Here is a 25263-nt window from a genome sequence, read left to right on the forward strand (position 1 = left end):
GTAACAAAATATTTGCACAATAGAGAAAGTTGTTGCATGTGTCGAATATTTTTTATGGATTAACAATAATGGTTAAGATAGTGTATGATGAGATGATCAAAGAAAAAAACAAGTTTCCCACAGACTCAACGATATTTTTTGATTTGAAATTAGGAAACCATATACTATAATCCAATTACCGAAATTTTCATGAGTAAGCTACTATCCTTGTTAAGTGTTATTAGACCAGACATTAAATACGCTGCAAGATATTTTGCAAACTGTACTTTCACGTCTGAAAATGTATTAAGATAATGCATGCAAGTACTCAGATATTTCATTGCAACAAAACATTAAAGTTTTGTTTGACAATGAAAACAAATATGAAGAGTTAATTTCATTCTCTAACTCGGGCAACTCTACTAGTAATTCGAAATCTATACCGATCAAAAGAGCGTGCTTATGTTTGTTAAAGGACTTATAATGTGAAGATCAGCAAAAAAAACTAATTAGTAGTCACACAACTTTATCATTATAAATCAGTATTTAGCTGAAGAAGACTGTGAAATTAAAAAAAAACGAAACAGCAGTTAATTTAGCTAAAGTACACAAAATACATATCACTGTCAATACTCAGAATTTTTCAAGAAATGGATACCTGAACTATGGATAATAATTCACAACGTCATGATCAAGGAGTAGTGTGTAAAGAGTAATAATAGAAGCACGAACTCATATTGTAAGGAAACATCTTAATGGTAAAAAAAATGGAGGCTGAAACCTTGTCATTTTATATGGAGACTATTCATACTACATGAGGAAAACCAGGTACTTATATATCTAGGCCCCCTATATATAGAGAAAGAATGGTGAAGACATAATATTTACTGCGAGTGATGTGAGGCTGGTTGATAGTGAAATCATTAAGGAAAATACCAGGAAGTATTTTAAATAACTCGATTGAAGAACTTGCCTGTAGTTCTCTCCTTGGAGTCAATAAAAGTACTGCCCAAGGGAACATCAGCAAGAAGATATCTAGTAAGGTATTTGTGTACGATTACGTGAGAGACCGAAGAATCCATACAAGTTTGAAGTATGGCTTCCTAAATTTTCTATCTGGGTCTATTTCTAATTATAGGTGAGTTGGTTTTGCTCAAGTGGCACATGTATGAGTGTCCTTGTAATTATGAATTCACTTATTACTTTTATTCTTCTCCGCTTTGAATCAGTTATATAATAAAGCCTAGTTTTACCTCTTTAAAAATGCAAAGTAACCAAAAAAAAGGTGCTAGCTATATCACATGTTATTTTCACCGTTTTCTTTGGTATACCCACAGTTTTAGATAATTTATTTTAAGCAAAAATAAATGAATAGTTTAATTGATATCACACTTTGTTAGAAGTAAAAGTTTAGACAGAGGTATTTTAACTCATGATACTCGATGAAGTTCATTATAGAACCGCATTTGTAAGCTTCGAGATTTGGTTCAAATTATAAAAAAAATCGAAAGAAATACCTCATTACCCAAATCTGGAACAGCATGCATTGATAGGGCCGGAAATTTATTTATTAAGTTACATGTTAGAAAAAAGTGAACAGTCAGAACTTAGTTCAATACGCGGTAAATATGTTAAATAAATTTTACTTGGTTTGCATTTTTTCACTTTTCAGTATCTCAATAACTATCCCTTATTATCAATGAAAATCTATCTAGTTATTTTGTTTAAGTTGGATAAAAATCTACGGAAAGACATTACTACTTGAAGGTATCTATTGATAGATCAATTATTTGTTTTAAGAACTATAGAATTAAAAACAAGGCAGTAATGGTAGATTTTAAAGATTATTTAGAGTAGATAGATAGTAAAGGCTGTACTGAATATAAATGTGGATTTGCAGAACCAATAAGTGACCTGTAATCAAGCTACTTAAGTAATTCTAATGGTATTTTACCACAGGAAAGCTAATCCTTTTCCCAATGACGGTTCATATGATCCAAGTTTTAAATGTTTTGTATCATCATATCATAATAGGGGTATTTGAAAGGCATAGATCGACGAAAGTGATAAAAATTACTTATTAAACGACGTATTTACATCCACGTTTTTGCTGGAAGTACTGAATCTGCCTACTGCTAGTTTGGGGAAGACAATAATACACAAAATAAAGACAATGATGAAGATTCCAGTTTTTTTTAAAGATAAAAAAATAGATATATATGTATAATTGTATGAATAGTTTTAATAATAACTTATGTTGCTATTTTGATAGCAATTCATTTTACTATTGAAAAGGTTACCCAGGCAAATAATATGTTTAGCACATCAGATTCTGTACTAATAGTAATATAGAGTTATGCTATAACGTCAGGCAATACTTATGTGTATAGCGAAATAGTAAATGGCAGATTGTAAACCGTATGTTTTCACTACTCAGACTCATACGACATGTCTAGAAGCCCAAGCAATGAATTAGAGGACTGTTTGGTATCAACATCCAGTCACCTTGGGTGTAATAAAACTTATTTAAAGAGATAGTAGAAGATATAATCAAAGATCATGCACAAAATATAAATGTATAAGTGAAGGTAATGTATTGACACATTTTGCTTCGGGCACGTGCGCATTAACAGATTTTGTATAAGGTTGCTAATTATAGTACCTGGTGAAGAAGCATTATTCAGAAAGGTTGTGGCCCAACTAGATGTTGAAGTGGACCTTCTACTTTCCTTAAATACAATAGAAGCAAAATAGATGCTTTACCTATCACAAACACGATGAGTATTTTCTCGTTTTGCTTTAGTCAAATAGAGCTAATTAGAAAATCCTTCGATATTTGATGCCTTGGCTGGAACCAACTCAAAAACATCTTCTTGGAATATATTTTTCTAGTAATATCGGGAAAATAAGAAACAGTTACCCAGAAATAAATGGGATTAATAAACAACCGTAACATTTTTTATCTTTTCATGCGATTTACTCGAGCTCTACATTTTCTATTACCTCAAGAACTAAATTTGTGTAGCATTTATTTGACGTATAATTTTTATTTAGCTCATCACTAAAGAATACTTGTTATTAAGAGATTCTACCATTAATAAAGTACGCAAATCTAGCTTTTCTGAAGTCTTGTTAACTTTTAATCTCATAAATGCATAAATAACATATCAGATGTATCGTATTTAAATAAATATAATGCACATGATTTAGGAAAAAAAAAAACCATTTGTCCTCAAACAAAAGAGTAGATCAGACATAAAAAATTGAAGAGATTTCATTCTTTTTAAGATATCTGTTTTTGGTTCAATAATTGACTAATCTATCAAGTAAATTAAGTAAGAGTGTTTATATAATCCTCTTATAAACTGTTGCTGTGATGTCAGTCTGACTAATTCTATCATCTGTGATTAATATCTGCTTAGCATCACTGAATTAATTTATATTATTAGTTGTTATCATCTATTGTTCATCAGACATTTGTTTTTTTAATGTAAGCTAATACACTTATGATGTGAGTAAGTGACGTGCAACAGTTACGTCCAAGATATTGCTATGAATATAAAGCCCTTTTCAGTTCAATATTTTTTTACACATTATCAAAACTATTTGATCAACAGATTGACAGCCAATTCCGAAGATGAAGTTTTAATATTAAACTTTTGAAAGCAAAAATCCCACAACTAAGAGTGTTCTTTGCCAAATAATAGTTCAAGCGTAGCCCATGGCAAAAACATTGGAATTAAAAAATCTCCGAGACCGGGAATTGAACCCGGGTCTCCCGCGTGACAAGCGGAAATTCTAGCCACTAAACTATCTCGGACAACTGCGCAAGCCCGGAATCGAACCAGGGGCTCAACGATGGCAACGTTGAATTTTACCACTAAACCACTTGCGCTTGTTGAGTTCTGAAAGTGTTGCTGGTGGTGGGTACTTTAGAATCTGATTATTGCTTATTTATATCTTATATATTTTTATACGTTAATTCTCTGAGAACATATAGGGAATATCCTCTGTTTAGATAGCAATTTTTAATTTACAAATAGCATTTTGAGGAATTTAATTATCTTCTAGAACTTCTGTTTAACCTTCTATAATCTTCTTCAACCTTCTATATTATTACCCGATTAGGAAATAGAGAGATAGTCCTTTGTCTGATCTTTTACATTACCCCGCCGCTTTAGAAACTTCGTCCCGGAGTTTATTATCATTATCAATTGCTTTTGCATTATCCCATAAAGTTTTCTGTAAATCTTCTGGGATCTCTAAAAATAATGAATATGGGATGCTTGAACTATGACAAGGGTCACAATCTTTCCAGTAGACATCCAATGTATCGTTTGTTTCGTCGATACCAGCTATACCGATAATCTCGGTCAGTCTACTTCTTGCTTCAGCTATTGTTCTTGGGGTACCTTGGGAAACTGTTTATCCGTTTGTAAGAATCTTCTAAGCCATCTGACATTGATTACTCTATCCTTTTTATTCGTTTTCGGTAAATCAACTTCGTAAGCGTTGTCTGATATCTTTTTGACAACCTTGTAGGGTCCGTAGTATACCGGTTGTATTTTGTAATACAATCTATCACTACCATATACATCTTTGTGTAATAATATCCAATCTCCAGCTTCAAATGTTTCGTACACTCTCGACTTATTATGCTGTGTTTCCTGACTTCTTTGCGCTTCAATCATGTTTTCTTTCACATTTTCCATGATGACTTTCATTTTTAATGCGAATTCTTCAGCTTTATTGCTGTACCTTCTACTTGAAACACGACTGCTAGAAATAAACATTGGCGAGTCTGGTAAGTAACCATAGCAAACTTCAAATGGTGATGAACCTATCGAGACTTGATGGGAACTATTGTAGGCAAATTCGGCCATTGACAACCATTTGTCCCAACTGTAGAGATCGTTACTATCATAATGTCTCTGTTATTGGTTTAAGATTCTGTTCGTTCTTTCCGTTTGACCATCTGTTTGAGGGTGATTAGTGGTTGAGAAGAGTGATGATGTACCAAGAATTCTATGCCATTATCTGAAACCATTCTTTTTGGAATCCAATGTAATTTAAAACAATTGTCTACTATCAATTTTGCACATTGCTCTGCGGTTGCAGTTTTCCTAGTGGGGATGAAATGTGCCATCTTCGTGAATCTATCCACCACTACCAAAATCATATCGTGTCCATTTTTGCATCTGGGAACACCTGTGACGAAATCCAAACTGATGTCTGTCCATCTTCCTTCAGGAATTGGAAGAGGGGAAAATAATCCTCTTTGACCAGTTGTCTCGGGTTTGGTTTTCTGGCAAACCGTACATCTTTGACAATATCTCTTCACGCTTTTTAGCATAATTGGCCAGTAGAACATAGGGTGAAGTCTCATGTATGTTTTGAAATACCCAAAATGACCAGCAGAGTTACCGTCATGAGCGTTACCAATAATTTCCTGAGCCAACTTAGACTTAGGGGAGACTACAATTCTTCGATCATTTCCTCCTTTAACCACTGAGAAATATAGTAAATTATCCTCAATTGAATAATGTTTGATGTGGTTATGGATTGACTTCGGGATCGGCAAATTCTCTTTTAAAATGTCGTATATCTCCTTAGTTTCGTTGTCTTCATCGTACGACTTAATGATCCGTTCTAGAAGTTCCTGATTTGGTGTTAACACCGATTCTATTGTGTTGATACCAACTTCATTTTCCTCGTAGGGGTACCTAGACAAAGCGTCTGCTACTGAATTAGTAGGACCTCAAGTATTGAATTGTGAATTCGTAATCAGCTAATCCTAGGAATGATTGAGCATCTTTGGCGTTTTTCGGAATTGGCCAGCTCTTGATTTTGTCTATCTTAGCAGGGTCAGTCTGGATACCTCTGCTTGAAATGAGATGTCCTAAGAAACCTAAGGTTTTGAAGTAAAATGAGCATTTCTTTTTCTTCGCAATCAGCTTATTTCTCCTGAGCAATTCCAATATTTTTCTAATGTGACTGTAGTGTTCTTCAACAGTCTTTGAGTAAATTATAATATCATCCAGGTACACCTGAACAAATTGGTTCAAATAAGGTGCTAGAATCCTATTCATCATTCTTTGGAAAGTACTAGGGGCGTTGGTTAAACCGAAAGGCATCACAACCCACTCAAAGTGACCGTAATCTGTGGAAAATGCTGTTTTTTCAATATCATCTTCTGCGATTCTGACTTGAAAGTAACCTGACATCAAATCCAACTTGGAAAATACTGAAGCTCCTCCAAAACATGTGATTAATTTGTCGATTCGTGGTATTGGGAACTTGTCTTTTACCGTATTGTTATTTAATAACCTATAATCAACACACATTCTCATACTACCATCTTTCTTCTTGGCAAGTAACAAAGGACTATTGAAAGAACTAGGTGCAAACTTGATAAAGGCTAGTTTCAACAGTTCATCAACCTGTTTATTCAGCTCTTGTTTCTCTGAATAGCTTGATTTGTACTGGCGTCTGTATGTACTCTTGGTAGGTTCAATGAGTATAATTCTGTGAGTCAAATCCCTTTGGGGAGGTAAACTGGTAGGTTGGTCATTGGTCACCACATCTCTAAATTCTTCATGAATTTTCTTTCTAATTCCATCAACACCATCGTAAGGTTCTTCTAAAACATTATTATTTTCTTTTACTTCAACTGACTGCACAAACAGTAATAATGGATAATTATCAACATTCTTTAAATTTCTTCTAACTGCACGCATGGAGTTGATACCTATAAGTTCATTTTTTTTGTCTCTTCAATTTTTTCATTATCATTAATTGTTTTGCAAGTACTCTCTAAGTTAATATATATCCCGTAACCTTAATTCTTCTTCAAAAAGTAGAGCTTCTAGCGCCACTAATTCTTTTTTATTTCTCTTTCGATCATCCTTAGCCCTATAATCTTTAATAAAGAGGAGACTGAAAATTATTTTATGATTGGTATTCTTCAAAAGCAAACATTTGTTGTCTTTATTGCGCCCATTATATTTTAAAACAAGTTGCGGTCTTAAAATCAATTTAGCTCTATGTGTAATTGCTTTCTTATTAGCGGATATAACAACTTCAAATCTAGTAGACTTTGAAAAACTCTCTCATGGATGTAACCTAACAAATACATAATCCTTAATGTTTCTTGGCGCGCTGTCATCAACTAAAGCAACAGAATACCTAAACAGTCTCTCTTTCAAAATCTCTTCTATTGCGAGACAGAGTTTTCTTAATAAAATCAAAATCCTTAGTTTTGCTTCTCTATCTGAATTCTGGGGGCGAAACCACCTTTAAGCGTTTAGCAAAATGAAACCATAAAAGTAGTCTTAAATTGAAAATACTTTATTTGTTAGTATACCAAGTAAGGACCGATTCAACAAGGACTAATACCTCCATCTCCAAACTAGGAAAAGTACGTGACTTGCTTTCTAATCCATTTCTGTGTGTAGCTTAAAATTGGTAACCAATCTATTAACAAATGTTATGACAAGCGCCTATATTTTTTTGTTACATTTGAAAAACATTTTTAAGTCTAGTAGGAATAAGTTGGAACCTGCGTTCATCGCTTTCACTTCGAAAATCTCTTTATTGGTCTCTTGGACCCTAAAACCTCCGATACTAGCAGTTGTAAGTGTTATTGGCAGAATTTCGACTAGACATTACTTATAGCGTTTTTTGTTTTATGTCATTTATTTATTGATTATACTGCTTATACACTTTATATATTATAATTTATTCAATATAATTAATTCAAACTACATATGTGAATTTTGAATACCTTAGACTGAAGTTCAAAATCAAAGACTGATGTGAGCTTGCAACCCGAAAAAGCAAACTTTCACTGATTGATCATCCATGGGCTGCAACTGAAAGGCACGTAGATTTGTTTTTCTCTAAGGACAGTACATGCTAGGTTTGTGGGAAATGAGGAAAGCTTTGTGTACGCCAACTTACACGCAGGAGGAGAAATTTGGAAAATACCCTATATAGTTTATAAACAATAAGTTCTTTGTTCCATCTAGCAAAACCTAGACCAGTCGAGATAATACACATATACATAAGTCATTTTCCATGATGTTATTTCATCAGAGGTAATTATTACATTCTAAAATTAATGCCAACGACATAGTGATTTAAAAGTGAGAGGTTTTTTCAGGCGTTGAACTTTAAGTTTGAGTATTTTTTCAAAACTTTTTTTTGAAAAAACCCTTCTAGGGATAGTGCAGTTTTAAGTCGGGTTTACAAGAAGCATTTAAACTAGTTGATGAATATTTGAATATTACTGTCAGTGTTTCTGCACGATGCTAAATGTTATTCTCAAAGTACTTTGGAAGCTCATACTTAATTTTGCAAAAGGACTTTTTAGAATTATCTAACTTCATATAATATGAAACTCAGCGCTCAAATTCTACCATTCGGCATTTGAAACCGGTGAACCACTTTTTCCTTGATTGTTGTACAAAAAAAACAGATATTGACTTCTGCGAAATTACCGAGGAGCATCTGTTTCTTTTTCGATCTCGTTTACACTAAAATCAATGGCTTATAAAGTGTACATATAGTTATAGTTTATTAAATTGGGTCTGTGTAAAAACATAAAAAAACATGTTCAAAATGATAGAGCTTACATCGAAGCAAGGTTAAGTGATTTACGCATAAGGCAAAAGAGAGAATACCGCTGGTCTATGTCTCTGTTATTTGTTTTGGTTAGTGTTTGGTAGAGGAAACCTTCTTAAAGTCGCCTGGAAATATAACTTAACTTTTTTACTAAACAGCACCCAATTGAAAAAAAAAGACCTCCATGAGCTGGTGATTAAATCACGTAAGAGTAATCCATTTTTGATTTTATAAGAAGTTAAATGCTGGCCTCTAGAGACGCTTTATGGACGGAAATAGCCCGAAAATAATTATTTCAAGCATGAATATACTATCAGTTCCGCCTTAGACGTTTATTGAAAAGGAGCTTTTATTATACAAATATGTACGCGTTGACAACTCTTTCTTTTTCCTTCTGTTAAGAATAATATAAACGGTTATTTCCTTTTATTCTAAAGAACAAAAGGAAGCTCCTCAAAACAAAGCTGAAGGTTTACGCATCATTTCGAGTATATTTGTCAGGGCTTTGAAGCCGGGCGCTATAATCAACAATTTCATATTTTGGGATTACAATATATAACAGCAATTTATTAAGAAAGCTATGAGGAAAAAATCGATTTGTTGAAGACTTCATAGCTATCTATAGTTTCTATCAAGTATTTGGCAATATAAAAATGGATGATAGTAAATGTAGACTTCGGATAATTACTTATAGTTAAACGAAATTCAAAGGGGATTTTAACAAATCCCAAAGCTTTAGGACAATTTTGGCTGGCCTAAAGTTTCACTACTGAAATACAGTAGAGATAAGTGGCGCTACGATAATAACAAGTTCCCCTTCTAGTCATTCAAAACATTATGTTTACAAAAATGAAGAGAGTAAAGCTAACAGTGAAAAGCTGCTCAAAAAATATTGCAGACCGGGTTAATTTGCAAAGTTTCGAATATTGCAAAAACTTCTCGTTATTTTTCCAGGTTTTGTATTACGCATAAAAGGAAAATTAAAAAAGATAGCTTCGGGTTTTGTAAACAGAGTCAAGAGACGGTCTGCTTCCTAGTTTGAAAACTTTGCAAATGTACAGTACGATATAAAGGGCAAAAGCTATGTATATTGAACAATTTCAATAATAGTAATTCTTTGAACTAGGTCTCCTCGTTTGAAATTAGTGTACTTCATTTAACCAAGAACAGTAACAAATTTCTGCAGCCTCCTGAAAAGCAGCGGCTAAAGAGTTCTTGCTCCTGATGCTTTAAAAATGGAACTGTTTGTGCAAAGAAAAAGATTTGTCAATAATGGAAAAAAAAAATTTAATGAAAAGTAGCACTTTGGATATTTACTACTTGTTTGATCCCGTTGTTGGCCAAACTCTTAGAAAATCACATTACTTTGAAATAAAAATTATTAATACAAAAGATTCCATAATATTTACTTCGACATATGCTATAATGTCAGGCAATACCTATGTGTATAGCGAAATAGTAAAGGGCGGGTTGTAAATCGTATGTTTTCACTACTCAGACTCATACGACATGTCTAGAAGCCCAAGCAATGAATTAGAGGACTGTTTGATACGAATATTCAGTCACCTTGGGTGTAACAAAACTATTTAAAGAGATACTAGAAGATATAACCAAATATCATGCACAAAATATAAATGTATAAGTGAAGGTAATGTATTGACACATTTTGTTTCGGGCACGTGCGCATTAACAGATTCCGTATAAGGTTGATAATTATAGTACCTGGTGAAGAAGCATTATTCAGAAAGGTTGTAGCCCAACTAGATGTTGAAGTGGACCTTCTAATTTCCTTAAATACAATAGAAGCAAAATAGGTGTTTCACCTATCACAAACACGATGAGTATTTTCTTGTTTTGCTTTAGTCAAATAGAGCTAATTAGAAAATCCTTCGATATTTGATGCCTTGGCTGGAACCAACTCAAAAACATCTTTCTGGATTATATTTTTCTAGTAATATTAGGAAAATAAGAAACAGTTACCCAGAAATAGATGGGATTAATAAACAACCGTAACATTTTTTATCTTTTCATGCGATTTTCTCGAGCTTTACATTTTCTATTCTCTCAAGAGCCAAGTTTGTGTAGCATTTGCTTGGCCTATAATTTTTATTTAGCTCAACGCTAAAGAATACTTGTTATTGAAAAATACCACCAGTAATAAAGTACGCAAATATAGCTTCTCTAAATATTCATGAGTATCCATCTTGTAAAGGCCTCTGTAAAGCAATAACCTTATATTTCGCTAAATCCAGTAGTCAAAAAATAGATAGCAAGCTTGAGCAAGATTCTTTTCATTAGCTTCATTATGATTATATAAATATATTGCGCCAGGAAGAACTTGGAGATTTAACTAATGTCGAGAGTACAATGAGGTATAATAAATTTTCATGTTTAATATATCTGATAGCGAGCATATTTACATGGGAAGCCACTCAAACTAATTCCGTCAATTTTTTTACAAATCTAATTTATTATTCCAATCATTAAGTCAAGATAAAAAAAACCCTGAAAAAAGTATAGATTCTTAGCTACTTTACCATTCAGGCAAACAAACTCATTCTCCATAAATATGTCTAAGAGTACTCTTGAGAAAAATTCTTCTTTTATATTATAACACGATTAAATTTCCTGAGCAAAAACAAAAATGAATCAGACTCTCCCAGAAAAATAGTGAATGCAATTTTTGTTTTATTAGTAAGAGGATTAAGAATATCCTTATAAAGCTATCTCTGAGTCGATAAATCTATCTATGGCCTAATTTCAATTTACTAAATGAGTTTAGGAATGTCACTATATACAGAAAACTGAAAAAATAACTTCAAGTATATTTACAAATTCTGTTCATTGAGAACCAAATAGTGAGAATTATGCAATATCCTTTTTAATGGATTTATAAGTTATTCAATATCAACAATAAATAAACAACATTGATATATATGTAAATAAAACGGTAGAACCTAAAAAATAATTTATATAATGGAAAACTTCCAGCGAAGTATGATGATATTCAGAATATATGCGGATAACTGTCGAATAAGCACATTAATAGTAATGATATACATGTAAAAGGTCTTGGGAGACAAATTAATCAATTTTATGATAGTAAAACAAATTTCTTTGCAAACAGCGCGAACAAAATAAGAAATGATATTTTATATAAAAAATACTAGATGAGTTGACATTGGAGAACAGTGGTTAAGGAATAGCGTTATGCCACAATGTAGATATTTATAGTAGCTGTAAATTCTATAAAAACTGGTGTTCAAGAGGCACAATTCCTGACGTGATGCCCATATTTAGTCCAGCAGCTGGATAACTTAAAAAGAATCCACAAATTATATAGATCGATATCAATAGATTCAGTTGGAGTTGAACTGGTTTCTTATTAATCTTTGTTTTGGTGCCATGATGACTGAGGGTGTCTTCCATAACTAATGCTGATATAAATTTTAATCGTTATTTCTGTCCTTAACTCAGAACATAGGTCTAAATATAGCTGTCAAACAATCAGAAATAAATACTGATCCTGAAATTGGCCTATTGTTAACTATCTACAGTGTTGAATCTGATAACGAAACTATGCCGGATCAATCATGAAAGATGTTCAAGCGTTAAAAAGAATCGTACTCTTTTTGGTTTAAACGCACCTGTACTATAGTTTGCTTTGAATAAAACCATCGCCAGTTACCCAACTTTAAGTGAGCACTATTTCTGAAAGTGACATCACATCTTAGTACCTAATCTTACTCTCTAGGTAATTGTAAAAATTACCCTCAGCACTGTTTCGACATAGCACTCTTTAGTGAAAATTTGCAACGTGATCTAAACATGAAAATCCGAGAAATTGCCGGATACTCATAAGGTGCAAACTTTTCTTGCTGGTCGATAGATCACTTCGTAATGTTCCATTTGCACCTATTGATTGATTTTTCGTTGACGTCAACTTCTTATATATGAGCCCTTACAGAAATGATTTTATGGATGCACGATATTCCTGTTTAAAACAGCCGGCGTTTACTATCCTATAACAAGAGGCTTACATGACTCCCACATGAAATATAAACTAAGCGAACCACGAATTCGACTTTGCCGCAAAACGTTTTCTGAAACATACTGTTTAAATAAGTTCAGGAAAAGGCATAACAGTCATACATAATTGTCTGTATAGAGTTTTGACATTTATTATAACTCTCTAAGAAAATGTTTGGTAGATTAGACTGTGGAGAGAAAGAAAAAAGAAGAGTGTCTATAAAAACTATAGCTTGACAAATATTTTGATAAAGTTTAGAAAGAAGCACATGTTTTTTTCTGATTTATTCCTACAGAATGGATCAATGAAACCTTTTGGGTGTTTTTTTTAGAAATTATCAAGATTAAATTATTGCATTACAAAAATTGTATGTTTTTGATTTGAGTTTCGTGCGGCAAAAGATTGGAAATGGAAGCTATCCAATATTACAAATAATATTGTCGTAGAAATGTTTTCTTTAGGGATATCAAAAGTTTGTTAGACGGCTATTACTCTTCTGTTTTCAACCCGTACATATTTTAAACTGGGAAAATGCAGGATCTTAGAGAGTTCTAGTTTTACAAAGTACTGTGTCTATGGAAGATTCATCCAATACACACAGTAAAATTAAGTTTGAAAATTTGAGTAGTAAAGACGTACTTCCAGATTATTACGTTCTTCTTAGACATATAATTAAATACTTGGTCTCGAAATTCAGATTCTCCAGTAGAAAAGTCCAACAAAAAATTATAAAGGACGTACGTTTCCAGTCGGACCAAACTAGCTGAAAAGCCAATAGTTTCACGATGTAGCTAAATTTTAAGTAGCTGTTTGAAAAAGCTACTTGTTTTTATGTACAAAAAGGTTGTATGTGTTAGTTGAATAGTGTTTCTTTTTTTTTTTGCAATTTCAAGATCAGCGACTTTAAATATTGGTCATTGTGACATGAAAAAAAAACAGTTACCTTTGAGAACTAAATGACTCTTTTCTTGCTAGACCTTATCGATCTATCTTTTAGCTCATCACAAATATTAGGCGAAAAAGAATACACTAATCTAAGAAAGCTATTTATATATTATTTTTTTGATGGAAAAAAAAACTCCAATGTGTGGGATAATGTTGAAATTAGCGTTATGTTTATTAGGCATGGTGAGTCAGCCCTGATAGAGGGACCATTGAACTGAGAGTACAAACAAGTTGGTGATTAGAACCTATTATTTAAGCATCCTTTAGACAGTGCTGTTTTAACGGGGGTCTCATATATTTAAATCATGTACTATAAGAGGAATAGTCACACACGGATTTCTTTTGATGAAAATGCTCAAGGACGGCTAGGTAACAAACAAATAAATGAAAAGAAAAAAACTGGAACATAAGGGACAGCAATCACATAGTCCAAAGCTGAATCCAGAAAAGGCTGCAGAGACTCCGTCATTTGATGCAAAGCATAAGGGTAAACGGTTAGACGTTGCTGAAGTTAGTAGAAACGTATACTAAGAAAATCCAACACATGGAATTCAAGCAGCTGCTAAGGGTAGAGTCATGTGAGTGAATAACAGCTTAATTCAGTAGAATGCAACAAAAGGATTTATGTATTACATTGCTAATGATTGTTCCACAATAACAGGCAGCATGCTTTTGATAATTAAGAGGCTAGTCCTCTGCGGATAACTAGAGCTCTTCTGAATTATCAGAGTATTGTTGTGTTATTGGTCCATATAGCTTTTGCAAGATTGTTAGGCCGACCTTTAAGAGCACAAGTTTTTTTTTTCTATAAGAGTTTAATGTATTTTGCATATGTATAAGGGCGTGCAACTTACCATTTGCTCTGAGAGCAAAAAAACAATAATTTATAAGGTTTATTTTTTGTTTATACTAAGTTTTTTGTTAAAATCTAGCCAACTTCCCAGCTAACATTGTCGATTATGATCTAGTTTAGTTTATGTAAGTCAATGTACTAGGGTCTTTTTCAGGTCAATGTTGAATTTCTCAACATAAACATAACACTACGTTTCTTCTTTAACTCTCAACAATTCTAAGTCCCCTAATGGCAAGAAAAACTTGACCATACATAATCTTAAGCTGCTTACAGAACAACCCTACAATGATGCTCCAAGTGGTAAAAAAGTAACTTCTAAACGGTAAACATTCGGGCAATGAGATTTAGGCTAACTTTAGGATTAACATAATAGATTCTCTTCTCATCTTAACCAACTTATAAACACTTCTGCACGAATAAAATTCACGCAAACGCGTTATCTGTACTTGTAGAGCTTATATAACAGCATATAACATGAGAATAGTTGCAGAATTTTATAGTTCTATACGGTTCATCAAATCCTATATACCCTACTCTCCCTGAGCATAAAGCATGGACACATGATATATTGCAGACGAATGACACATGCTGATGCATCTTAAAATGCTCCAGGAGTGATTTCCAAAGTTCAAGAATCCTTAGAATGTTGTACTATAAACCGCCATATAGTTATAGAAAAAGTATATTCAAGCAATGCTGCTTAACAATGACTAATATAAACACAGTCCAATTTCCATTGATTTGGAACTATAGTTTTTGGTTCCAACAATATAATTTCAAATAAATCTCTGCTTCCAATACCAGTAACTCTTTTCTCTTGAGTGTTTTGACTTTTCAATGGATGGATGTTGGTGGCCGCCTTTGATCTCAACAAATGCTCATACCCAATACCTTTTACTTCGTTTTTGAGCACATCTATAATCCCGTGTTCTGTATAGTATAGTGTCAGTCGTCTGAGATAAATATCCGTCTTTTTTAATTGGTCTGATCAATCTCAGCATTTCCAGTGGTTTCTTCCATTTCTTCCATCTCTTGAATTTAAGTAATTTAAAGTAAGGTTTTTACATTAAAAACTGGTTCGATATCAGCCCTTAACGATATAGGTAACATACTATCAAAGCTTAGATTAATTGTACTTTCTTTTTCATCTCGCCTTATACAAGACATAATCGATACTGTCAAATATATCCCGATTATTGACAAGTAAAACATTATCAAATATGGGGTGTATGATGGAGAGACAAAACTGTTTGCTGCGGTTTACACTTCATAATATTTCTTTCTCACCTAAACCTTGTCAATGTGTCAACACCAACACAATCGAGATTTTTTTCAAGGTTGATAGTTTTGTGCCGTAGAAACTTTACAGCAGCAACTCTATTAGGTCAAAATTGTCTTGCAAGACTTTTGTGTGAAGTTTCAAAACCATCTAAAAAATGTAACGCTATTGTGGCAAAAGCTCATCTTAGAAAGATTTCTTGAGCAGTTCACTTAATTTCGTAATACAAATACCATAATTACCTGCTGATTTATTTTGCAGAAATAACCATACTCAACAATGGATTTTTTCGTTTATGTCATTCATATATACATCTGTCATAGATTTGAAATATTGGCATGTTGTCACATTGAATACAGCATCAATTCCAGAAACATACTGACTGGATAAGCTCTACAATTAAACCATGAATTTGGGCGGACTGTGTGACTTTGTTCACAATATCCGGATATAACACAATCTCAATATCTTCTTCCCTTCTTTTTTTACTACAAACACTACCTTTACTTTCCAAAAGGTTAAGCGAAGGTGCCACATCGTGTTCTTAAGAGGAGTGCTGTTGTTTTGCCATTGTCTTTGTAAACACTCAAATGGTTGATTTGATCTCTTCCGTTCGAGTTAACAATATATGCATAATGGGATATCCTTTTATCTTTCTAGTATAATATGTCTTAATAACTACGGCCGTAAACGATTCGGGCCTAATAATCACATTGATGAAGAAATCAAAAACAATGCTAGATTTTTCCAAACAGCTTGTTCGTTGACTTCCGAGCTAGAACATGGCTGATACAAACCAAAACTATAGGTTACTTTCCCTTTAACCTTTCCATCATAACGGAGCACGGAACTGCGTTAATCCTTAAAAACACATTAATGTTTTTAAGGTTGGCGACATCGAGCAAAACTGAGCAAATTTGTAGCACAAGCCCACTACCAATCCTATTAGCTCACAGTGGATCCTTGAAATCCTAAAATCTATAGAATAATATACGTGAGTAACTCCCCCAAAGATGTTCTGTCACTCTGAAAGATGCACCGTGTCTATAAACTGAATATTTAAAAGATGCTCTTAGTCTGGTAAAAGGCCCATATGGTTTCTTGTGTTTCCACCGATATGTTACAGGTGCATCATTCCATCCACGTCAAAACCTTTCCTTAACGAACACTCCTGTATATTGTAACAAAAGGGAATTTCCGTGCTTGCTAAAAATGTATTGTAATCCGAAACAATACATTTACAGAAGAGCTTTGTAAAACCTATATTTTCACCTTTTTAATCAATTGGGGCCTGTAAATAGATTTTAGTAGACTTTATCTTTTTGTCAAACCTGGATGTCTCAAGAACTTTTCCGTAGAGCCGTTCCCACAAAAGCTACCATGAAAGGCCTTTAATTTATCAGCAAAATTGTAAAATCGCAAGAAGTCATTATCCTTTCTCCGTCCAAGTGGTGGGCGTTCGAAATAAGTATCCACAAGGTTTTCAAGATACTTCCAAAAAGACGGTCTGAATTCTCCTTATCAGGGAAAAATACCTCTCCAATTTTAGCAACAAAAGCTTTACAACAAACCTTCAAGTGCCAGATTTGTTGCTGTGTCTGTGGTTTATCAGATGACACATGTTGGTGGTGGTAAACATTTTATATCCCAATTAATGGCAGTATAACATCAAAACTATACAGTGCAACCCCACATCAAGTTACACTTTTTATCACAACAAACCTGCAACGTTGGTTGTGTATTTGAAAGTTGTAATTTTCAGCCACAGTAGTTAATTTATACACTAATATATAACTCTTGGAGAGCAATATGGATGACTAGGTCCGATCAATCAGCTATTGATGGTACGATATCCATATTTAGTTCGACACTTGATTACTAAGGGATTTCTAAATAATATGCGTATTAAAAGCTACAGTAAGAGCGGAGTTACCTCTCTTATCAATTGTCGGTTTGGCGCCACAATAAATAATGATATCATCTCTAACTAAACACAAAACATATTACTAGTTGTCATTAGCTAGTTGCCATCAGTGCATAATGTGTGTCGACATACCTGCTGTATCACATGATATCAATAAAGGTTGTAGATTATTTTCTTTTCCTTGGGTTCTTTTTATGTGGTATTTTGAAGTAGCTCTTTTAAACGTTCAATCTATAACGTGTAACATGGTTATCTGAAGTAGAATTAGGGCACATCAAGGCAGTATTGTATTTGCTTGACATGTATTTATTGGCTGCTTTTAGAAACTAAACTATATTGAATATTTGCATTTTGGACAATGGTAAAACAGTTTATCTTATTGCCTTATATGATTGCAATGGGATAAGAACAACTAGCTGATTTATCAAAGCTAAATCGATAAAACGAGAACAAAACTCAACTATGTTCAATGCAGAATAAAATTATACAAAACCACCCAACTTCTCTGATTAATTCCAGACTAGAAAGGCCCCGGATTTCCATTACTGGATATAAGGGCTAGAGGCATAGAATGGTCAGCAGACATTGGAAGAGAATTTGCTACATATGGGCTACCAGATGTCAGAAAAGTTATAAGGGCTGTTGCAGGTTTGAAAAATAACGAACGTAAATTACACACTTCTCAAATGCATATGAACTAGCAAATACTGGATTTTAGTTGGTCTAAATTTGAAGATAGATTCTGAAACGCTTTGTTCCTGTCGACAAAGACAGAGACTCTGTGGTGAATATTGTCAAGTAATTGTGTCGATTGAAACCAGGTCAATCGATGAGAGGCTATAAAGAAAACTTTAAAGTGTCTATATACGTCGCTATTTCTGACATTAAGAGTTGACCACTATTCCTTGATGGCCTTACCGATATTGAGCAGTTAATGGGGGTGAGATTGTTGCAGTCTAACATAAAAGCTTGATGTGTGTTTTAACCATGTTGGGGCGAGTCTATTGGAGATATAGACATGCAAGAAGCTACATGGGCACTTATACAATGATTTAAATGGTTTCCCTTATAGAACAAAGTCCGCCAAAGAACTCAATTTATTTCATGCCTTTTCAGCCATCGGCAACCTAATGTATCATGGATAATTTCATGTTCCTTTATTCAAATAGTATTTATAAGAGGATGTTAAAGGGCATGATAATGATGCGAAATACGAAAAGGAACTTTCATAGTAAGTATAAATGTCCGAAAAATGAGTGGATGCCATCCCACACTCACATTATGACCATCCCAAAAAAGAAAAACCAAAATTAATTTGTGGTGTCGTTTATATCAAATATGCAGATGACATTTTGGTTGCTCCAGAACCACTTTTACAGTTATTAATAAAACTGTTGAGGAAGTTCATGTGTTTAGCAAAAGGCCAAGCTCGATGGATCAATAACAGTAAAGATTATCGGAAACTCTGGTGTTGCTATCGCAGACGTAATTGTCCCTTTTGAGGTAGTCAAAGAAACTATCAGTATAAGTGAGGTTAGGTCATTTTAAATGTTTGATACTGAGCATGCGCTATTCATGTTGGGAAACCCATTTATCAAGAGGCAATTTAGTGATCTAACTTTAGGGTATTTAGTAAGTCCTGATATCGATAAAGCCAAAGCTGATTTAAATATCGACCCCTAGACGCAAATCATGCAAGAGGATTGAAAAAGGAAACACTTGAAAAGTTTACTTGAGATCCATCAACTGAACTACCGCCAAAGAAAAGATGCGGGCATATGTTGCCTTGTATTACCCTAATGAGTTCTCTTTGAAAAAAACAATACCAATTAAGCTTCTCTGAGAAACTGGAACTAACAAAACAAGTTGAAGTTTTAATCAAACAAGGTTTCATCAAAACTAGTTCCAAACCTTTTAACAGTCCAGTGCTATTTGTTAAGAAGAAAGATGGTACTATGCGTATGTGTGTTGATTATAGGATTCTAAACAATAATACTGCTAGGAACAAGTTTCCACTTCCAGATATTGATCAATTGATTTCAAGATTTGGTAAGGCAAAAGTCTATTCTAAGTTAGAGTTGACGCCTGGTTACTACCAAGTGAGAATTGCTGATGAAGACGTGGAGAAAACGGCATTTTCTACTGATTTTGGCCATTATGAATGGATGGTAATGCCGGCTGGACTAACAAGCGCACCTGCGACTTTTCAACAGATGATGGATACTGTCTTGCCTGAAAGAATAGATCGATTTGTCCAAGTCTATTTAGACGACATTTTTATATACTCCGAAGATGTTGAAACTCACGGTAAGCACGTGAAAGAAGTTTTGTTGACACTAAGAAAACATAAACTAATTACGAAGAAGTCGAAATGCAGATTTTTTTATCAAGAATTTAAGTTTTTAGGACAAGTTGTTACACCAATTTGTATTCAAACCGCTCTAGAGAAAATAAAAAAGGTAAAGAGTTGGCCAACGCCAAACACGATCAAAGAAGCACAAAGTTTTATTGGTTTAACTTCGTACTATAGAAGGTTTATTAAAGGGCATTCCAAAATTGCCAATCCAATTCATAAGTTCATGACAAAACAAATTAAATGGACAAGTGAACAAGACGAAGCCTTCAACCAACTAAAGAACGCTTTGATATCAAGTCCCACCTTGGTGCACCCAAGTTGGTCAGGCAATTGTAAATTTGTTCTACATACCGATGCGTGTGGAGTATCGTTAGGTTATACTCTAGAACAGTTGGACGAAACAGGTAAATGACGAGGTGTGATTGCTTACGGTTCAAAGAAGCTAGTTGGAAGTCAACTGAATCATGGAATATATGATCGTGAATTTTTGGCTGTTGTTGAAGCATTAAGAACATGAAGATATTATCTCATGGGAAGACATGTCATTGTTATGACGGATCACAAGAGTTTAATTTACTTAAAAAACCAAAATCTCATAGACTCCACTAGAGTGGCTAGATGGATGGACTTTTTACCACAGTTTGATTTTGATATTCGTTACTTACAGGGAAAAAACAATTCCGCTGCTGATGCGTTATCTAGATACCCATACAACCACGAAAACAACTTAACGCTAGCCAAAATCGAACTGGCGTTGCTAGAATTGACTCAAGAAGAGGAGAATAAAACACAGAAACATTCGTTGACACTAGGTACTATCGAAGCTAATCAAAAATCAAAAAGGGAAATTATTACGGGTTATAAAAAAGATAATAATTATGCCTTGATATTTAGAACTGTGAGAGATAAAACAAAAGTTCCAGTTGAAATTAAAAATCATATCAAACATTTCTGTTATCAAGATGAGGTACTTTATTATAAGACATTAGAGTCTCAAGATTTCTTTAGAGTAGTTATTCCAAACTACAAGAAACTACCGTATAGAATATTCAAAAATGCACACGATGCCAAAGATGCTGGTCACTTTGGTGCATGGAAAACTTATTTGAATCTTAAAGATAGTTTTTATTGGCCATCTATGTTGGCACAAATTAGAAAATGGGTAGAAACCTGTCGTATCTGTCAACAGCACAACACCAACACTAGAGGAAGACAAGGGTTGTTTTCCCCTTTACCAATCCCAACAGGTCGCTGGACCGACATTACGATGGATTTCATTACAGGTTTACCTAGATCGAGAACAGGCTACACTATCATTATGGTTGTTGTCGATCGCTTTTCAAAAATGGCACATTTTATACCAGCGCACAAAAGACTTAATGCTGCTGCATGTGCTCGTTTGTTTAGTGACAAAGATATTCGGTTTATGAATAAGTTCTGGCAGACATTACATTATCTCAATGGTAGTTCTCTATTATTTTCAACTACTAATCATCCAGAAACTGATGGTCAAACTGAAAGATTCAACAAGATTGTTAATCAGTTACTTCGGAAATATTCTGCAAACGTTCAATTATCCTGGAATGAGCATCTGTCTATGTGTGAACTTAGTTACAATTCAACGTACCAAGATTCCATTAAAGCAAGTCCTTTTGAAATCGCCTACGAGTATGAACCGAGCATGATTAGAAAAGTAAATAGCTGGGATTTGGAGGATAACAAATATTCACCTAACGCAGAAGAATTTGTGAGACGTGTGAAATTGATTTTACAGCACACTGGATAATATTGTAAAGCATAAGGGCGACAAGGAAAACACCATAATAGAAAAAGAAGATACTTTGAATATAAAGTTGGTGACTTAGTGTTAGTGCATCAAGATGCCTTTGGTGTGAATATAAGGTACACAAAAATTCAACCAGTATGATATGGGCCATACAGACTAGTCGAGAAAATAAACGGCAATGCTTATAAAGTCGATTTACCAGTTATTAATTTGAAGGATCGTGAATCAAATGTACAGTGGATTAAATACTATAAAGAAAACCCCAATATTTACCAGGAACCGCCTAGAACAGAGCGTGAGATGTTGGCAAGAATTAACGAACTGAGTGGTATCGGTGGATGATCAGAAGAACCAGGCAAAGAAAAGACTTATGATGTCTTCTGGAAAGACTGTGATCAAACTCTAGCAAGAAAGGTGCCTGAAAGAATATTCAACCAAGCAGCTTTGTCACTACGTCAAAGTCCAATGTACAAAGCCGAATTAATTCAAGAACACGAACAAGTTTGATATCAACAAAGTAATCATAATTATAATACATAGAACGTTCCTATTTGTCCCTCAGCTGAAGAAAAAAAATACAGATATTGCTCCTACCAAAACATAGAACATATTGTTTTTTGATTGAAATAAGTTAGCCACTCTCGATTTAAAGAAATACAAATTGAACTCATAAAAAAATTATTGTTACTGCCAGGATCCACCTACATTTATTATTCTAATCTGGTTTAATGTTTTGCAGCTTCATTGGTTCAGTGCCCCCATCCGGGATTATCCAGTTATTTTGTTGCACCGTTTTGAGGAACATCGGGGCGATGTTTCCCAAGAGCCGGGGTAGTGAAAGGGATTTTTCAGGATGTGTTCCAAAAAAGGAAGTGCCAGTAGGTAGACGATAACATACTGATGTTAAGGTTTCGATTTTAGAATAAGGGAAGTTAACAAGGGTCAAGTATCCGGAGTAGGAAGCAAAGAGAGTTAGTCCCGTTGATCATGTAGGGCATAGGCATGGAGAAGCCGTCGGAGACACTGTCATTGGCATAAATTAATTATCATTCATCAACGGGTTATGACAGAACTGGCATAGTAAAACAAAATAGACCTAAAACGTAATAAGCTCGTACAGGAGTCTGCTATACGAAAAAGAGTAGCAACCGAGGGTGATTCCAGGTTGCGGGCGTGAAGTACAAAAGACAGACGATATTCCGTTATATAGAATTGATATAGCTGATATAGGTCCTAATCGGGAGTGGAAGCGGCAGAAGAAAAAAGAGAGAAATAGATTACTACTTCTACTACGACTAACTTCCACCACGCTTATTGTCTACTCGTGCGGTTATACACCTATTGCGTACTTACTAACACGTGTATCACAATTATCATTGTTATAAACAATACTGTAACTATGGATAAGGCTATGATTACTTTTTTGATAAAAGATTTAACCGTAGAAACATCCAGAACTAGGAAATGATTTTGACACCTTATTCCAAGTCCTATTAAAAACTGTAAGAGATCAGACAAAGGACTACCTCTCTATTTCCTAATTGGGTAATCATATAGAAGGTTGAAGAAGATTGTAGAAGGTTAAACAGAAGTTCTAGAAGATAATTATATCCCTCAAAATGCTATTTTTAAATTAAAGATTTACTATTTAAACAGAGGATATTCCATATATGTTCTCAGAGAATTAACGTATAAAAATATATAAGATATAAATAAGCAATAATCAGATTCTAGAGTACGCACCACTAGCAAAACTTTCAAAATATAAGCAATGCCCGTGTAGCGTAATGGTTAACGCGTTTGACTTCTAATCAAAAGATTCTGGGTTCGACTCCCAGCATGGGTGCAGGCATGTGCTTAATATTTTTTATTTTTTATTAATTTTTCAACCAGCAAAACCAAGTTTTTTTAACTGAATAAAAGAATGTTTGGCCACTTCTCTATGTGTCATTTGTCTTTTTGATGGGTTATTTCTATCAAAGATGTTCAGACTAATATACAAGAGAAACCAACTAATCTCTGCTAATGGTGTGTTACCATTTTCGAGAGCAATAAGTAAAAGACTGTTATCTTCTACTGTTCCCCTATTGCAAACATCAAGTACATCATCAACAGAGAATAAATCAACTCAAAAAAGAACAGCACAAGAAAAGGTGAATCGGTTTATTTATCATGTCAAGGCAGGAACCAGGCTGTTACTTTCATCTTGGTTGATCATCATTGCAGGTGGGGCTACAGTAGTTACCACATATTTGGTTGCAACCGAGCTATTTTCCCCCTCAGGAGAGACTTCAACTTTCAATAGAGTTGTTAACCTCATTGAAAAAGACGAAAAAGCTCTTAAGCTTTTAGGGTATAGCGATTCCGAAATACAAGAAGGTGGTATAAGGCTGAAAGCTTACGGAGGAATTTCTCCGGATGAATGGACCAGGAATAAATCAATTCAAGCTACCAAGTTCACCGGTAAAGATGAAAAGGAACACATGATTATGAGGTTTTTTGTGGAAAGCAGCAAGACTATTGGTGTGGTAAATTTAGAAGCTATTGAAGAGAACTTCATGGAACAGCAGTTGGTTTACGTATCGGTTGAGGTTAAAGGAAAGGGCAAGTGTTATTTAATAGGTGGCCCTCAACTTTCATATGCCCAAAGGAATTTGAACGTATTTAGCTCCAATGGATTCTTAGGTGTTAAATGGGGTAACTCAAAGAAAGATTAAATACACCAAGATTAGTTTAGATTAGCATCACATATATATATTATTCTTATAATCTTTATTTTCATTGTCATTATCTTGGAGGCAAAATTTATACAGCTCAAATGGATTCTTCCAATATAAAGACACACAGTGAAGACTTAAAACAAGCTAATCTGGGGTATGAGACATCTTCAGTTTCATCTAGATTTCCGTTTTTCATGGGAATTCCGGTATAATTTTCCAAGTTGTAAACGTTTTATTTAATGTTGACTGATATCACCTCTTCTTTTTCGAACAGCAGTGAAGTACCTATTCGAATTCTTAATAAATTCTCCATTGTATTTACAACTGACATCTAAGGGTTTAATATACTCACCAACTGTACTTTCTACAGGTGTTAATTTGGCATTACTTCCAAAGTTCCATTAGCATTAGTTTTTTTGTCTAGTGTGTAATCGCAATCGGACACTATATTAAGTCACCACCCATCATCTCAGCTGGTAAAAAAAAATAACTTTCTCTCCTAGGAATATTGAAACTTCATCCAGAAAATAAACTTTGGCAAAATGTCTCTGATGAAATAATAAATGGCAAAAAAAAATCCCAGTTTAATCATCCTCGATAAATTTGCTAGTAAGTCGGCCTGTCATTGAAATGCTACAGTTACATCTGTTTATGCGGGATAATATATGGAAGATTTTCTGTATGTATTTGAATAAAATCTCCACAAGCTTTTTTAGATTCAATATTATTGTTAGTTTCGATAACGTGGAGCAGATTGTTTATAATCGAA

The 25263-nt window shown here is 34.0% G+C and overlaps 1 protein-coding gene and 3 non-coding genes across 4 annotated transcripts, besides 1 other annotated feature; 2 read left to right on the plus strand and 2 right to left on the minus strand.

Annotated features, from left to right (window-relative positions):
• Window positions 1-3727: 3727 nt before the first annotated feature.
• Window positions 3728-3799, minus strand: C5L36_0Dtrna6D. The gene has a single exon. It is a non-coding gene; the product is annotated as a tRNA-Asp (tRNA).
• A 4-nt stretch (window positions 3800-3803) lies between these two features.
• On the minus strand, window positions 3804-3874 carry C5L36_0Dtrna12G. The gene has a single exon. It is a non-coding gene; the product is annotated as a tRNA-Gly (tRNA).
• An 11726-nt stretch (window positions 3875-15600) lies between these two features.
• Window positions 15601-23537: an inverted repeat (IRR4).
• A 10-nt stretch (window positions 23538-23547) lies between these two features.
• Window positions 23548-23620, plus strand: C5L36_0Dtrna10R. The gene has a single exon. It is a non-coding gene; the product is annotated as a tRNA-Arg (tRNA).
• A 136-nt stretch (window positions 23621-23756) lies between these two features.
• C5L36_0D01940 (uncharacterized protein) lies at window positions 23757-24491 on the plus strand (the record flags this gene model as incomplete). The annotated part of the gene is made up of 1 exon (XM_029467067.1): window positions 23757-24491. One exon carries the CDS (start codon window positions 23757-23759, stop codon window positions 24489-24491), a length of 735 nt encoding a protein of 244 aa, XP_029322927.1.
• Between the last annotated feature and the right edge of the window lie 772 nt (window positions 24492-25263).

The sequence above is a fragment of the Pichia kudriavzevii genome, chromosome 4, assembly GCF_003054445.1.
Source record: "Pichia kudriavzevii chromosome 4, complete sequence".
NCBI classification, from domain to species: Eukaryota; Fungi; Ascomycota; class Pichiomycetes; order Pichiales; family Pichiaceae; genus Pichia; species Pichia kudriavzevii.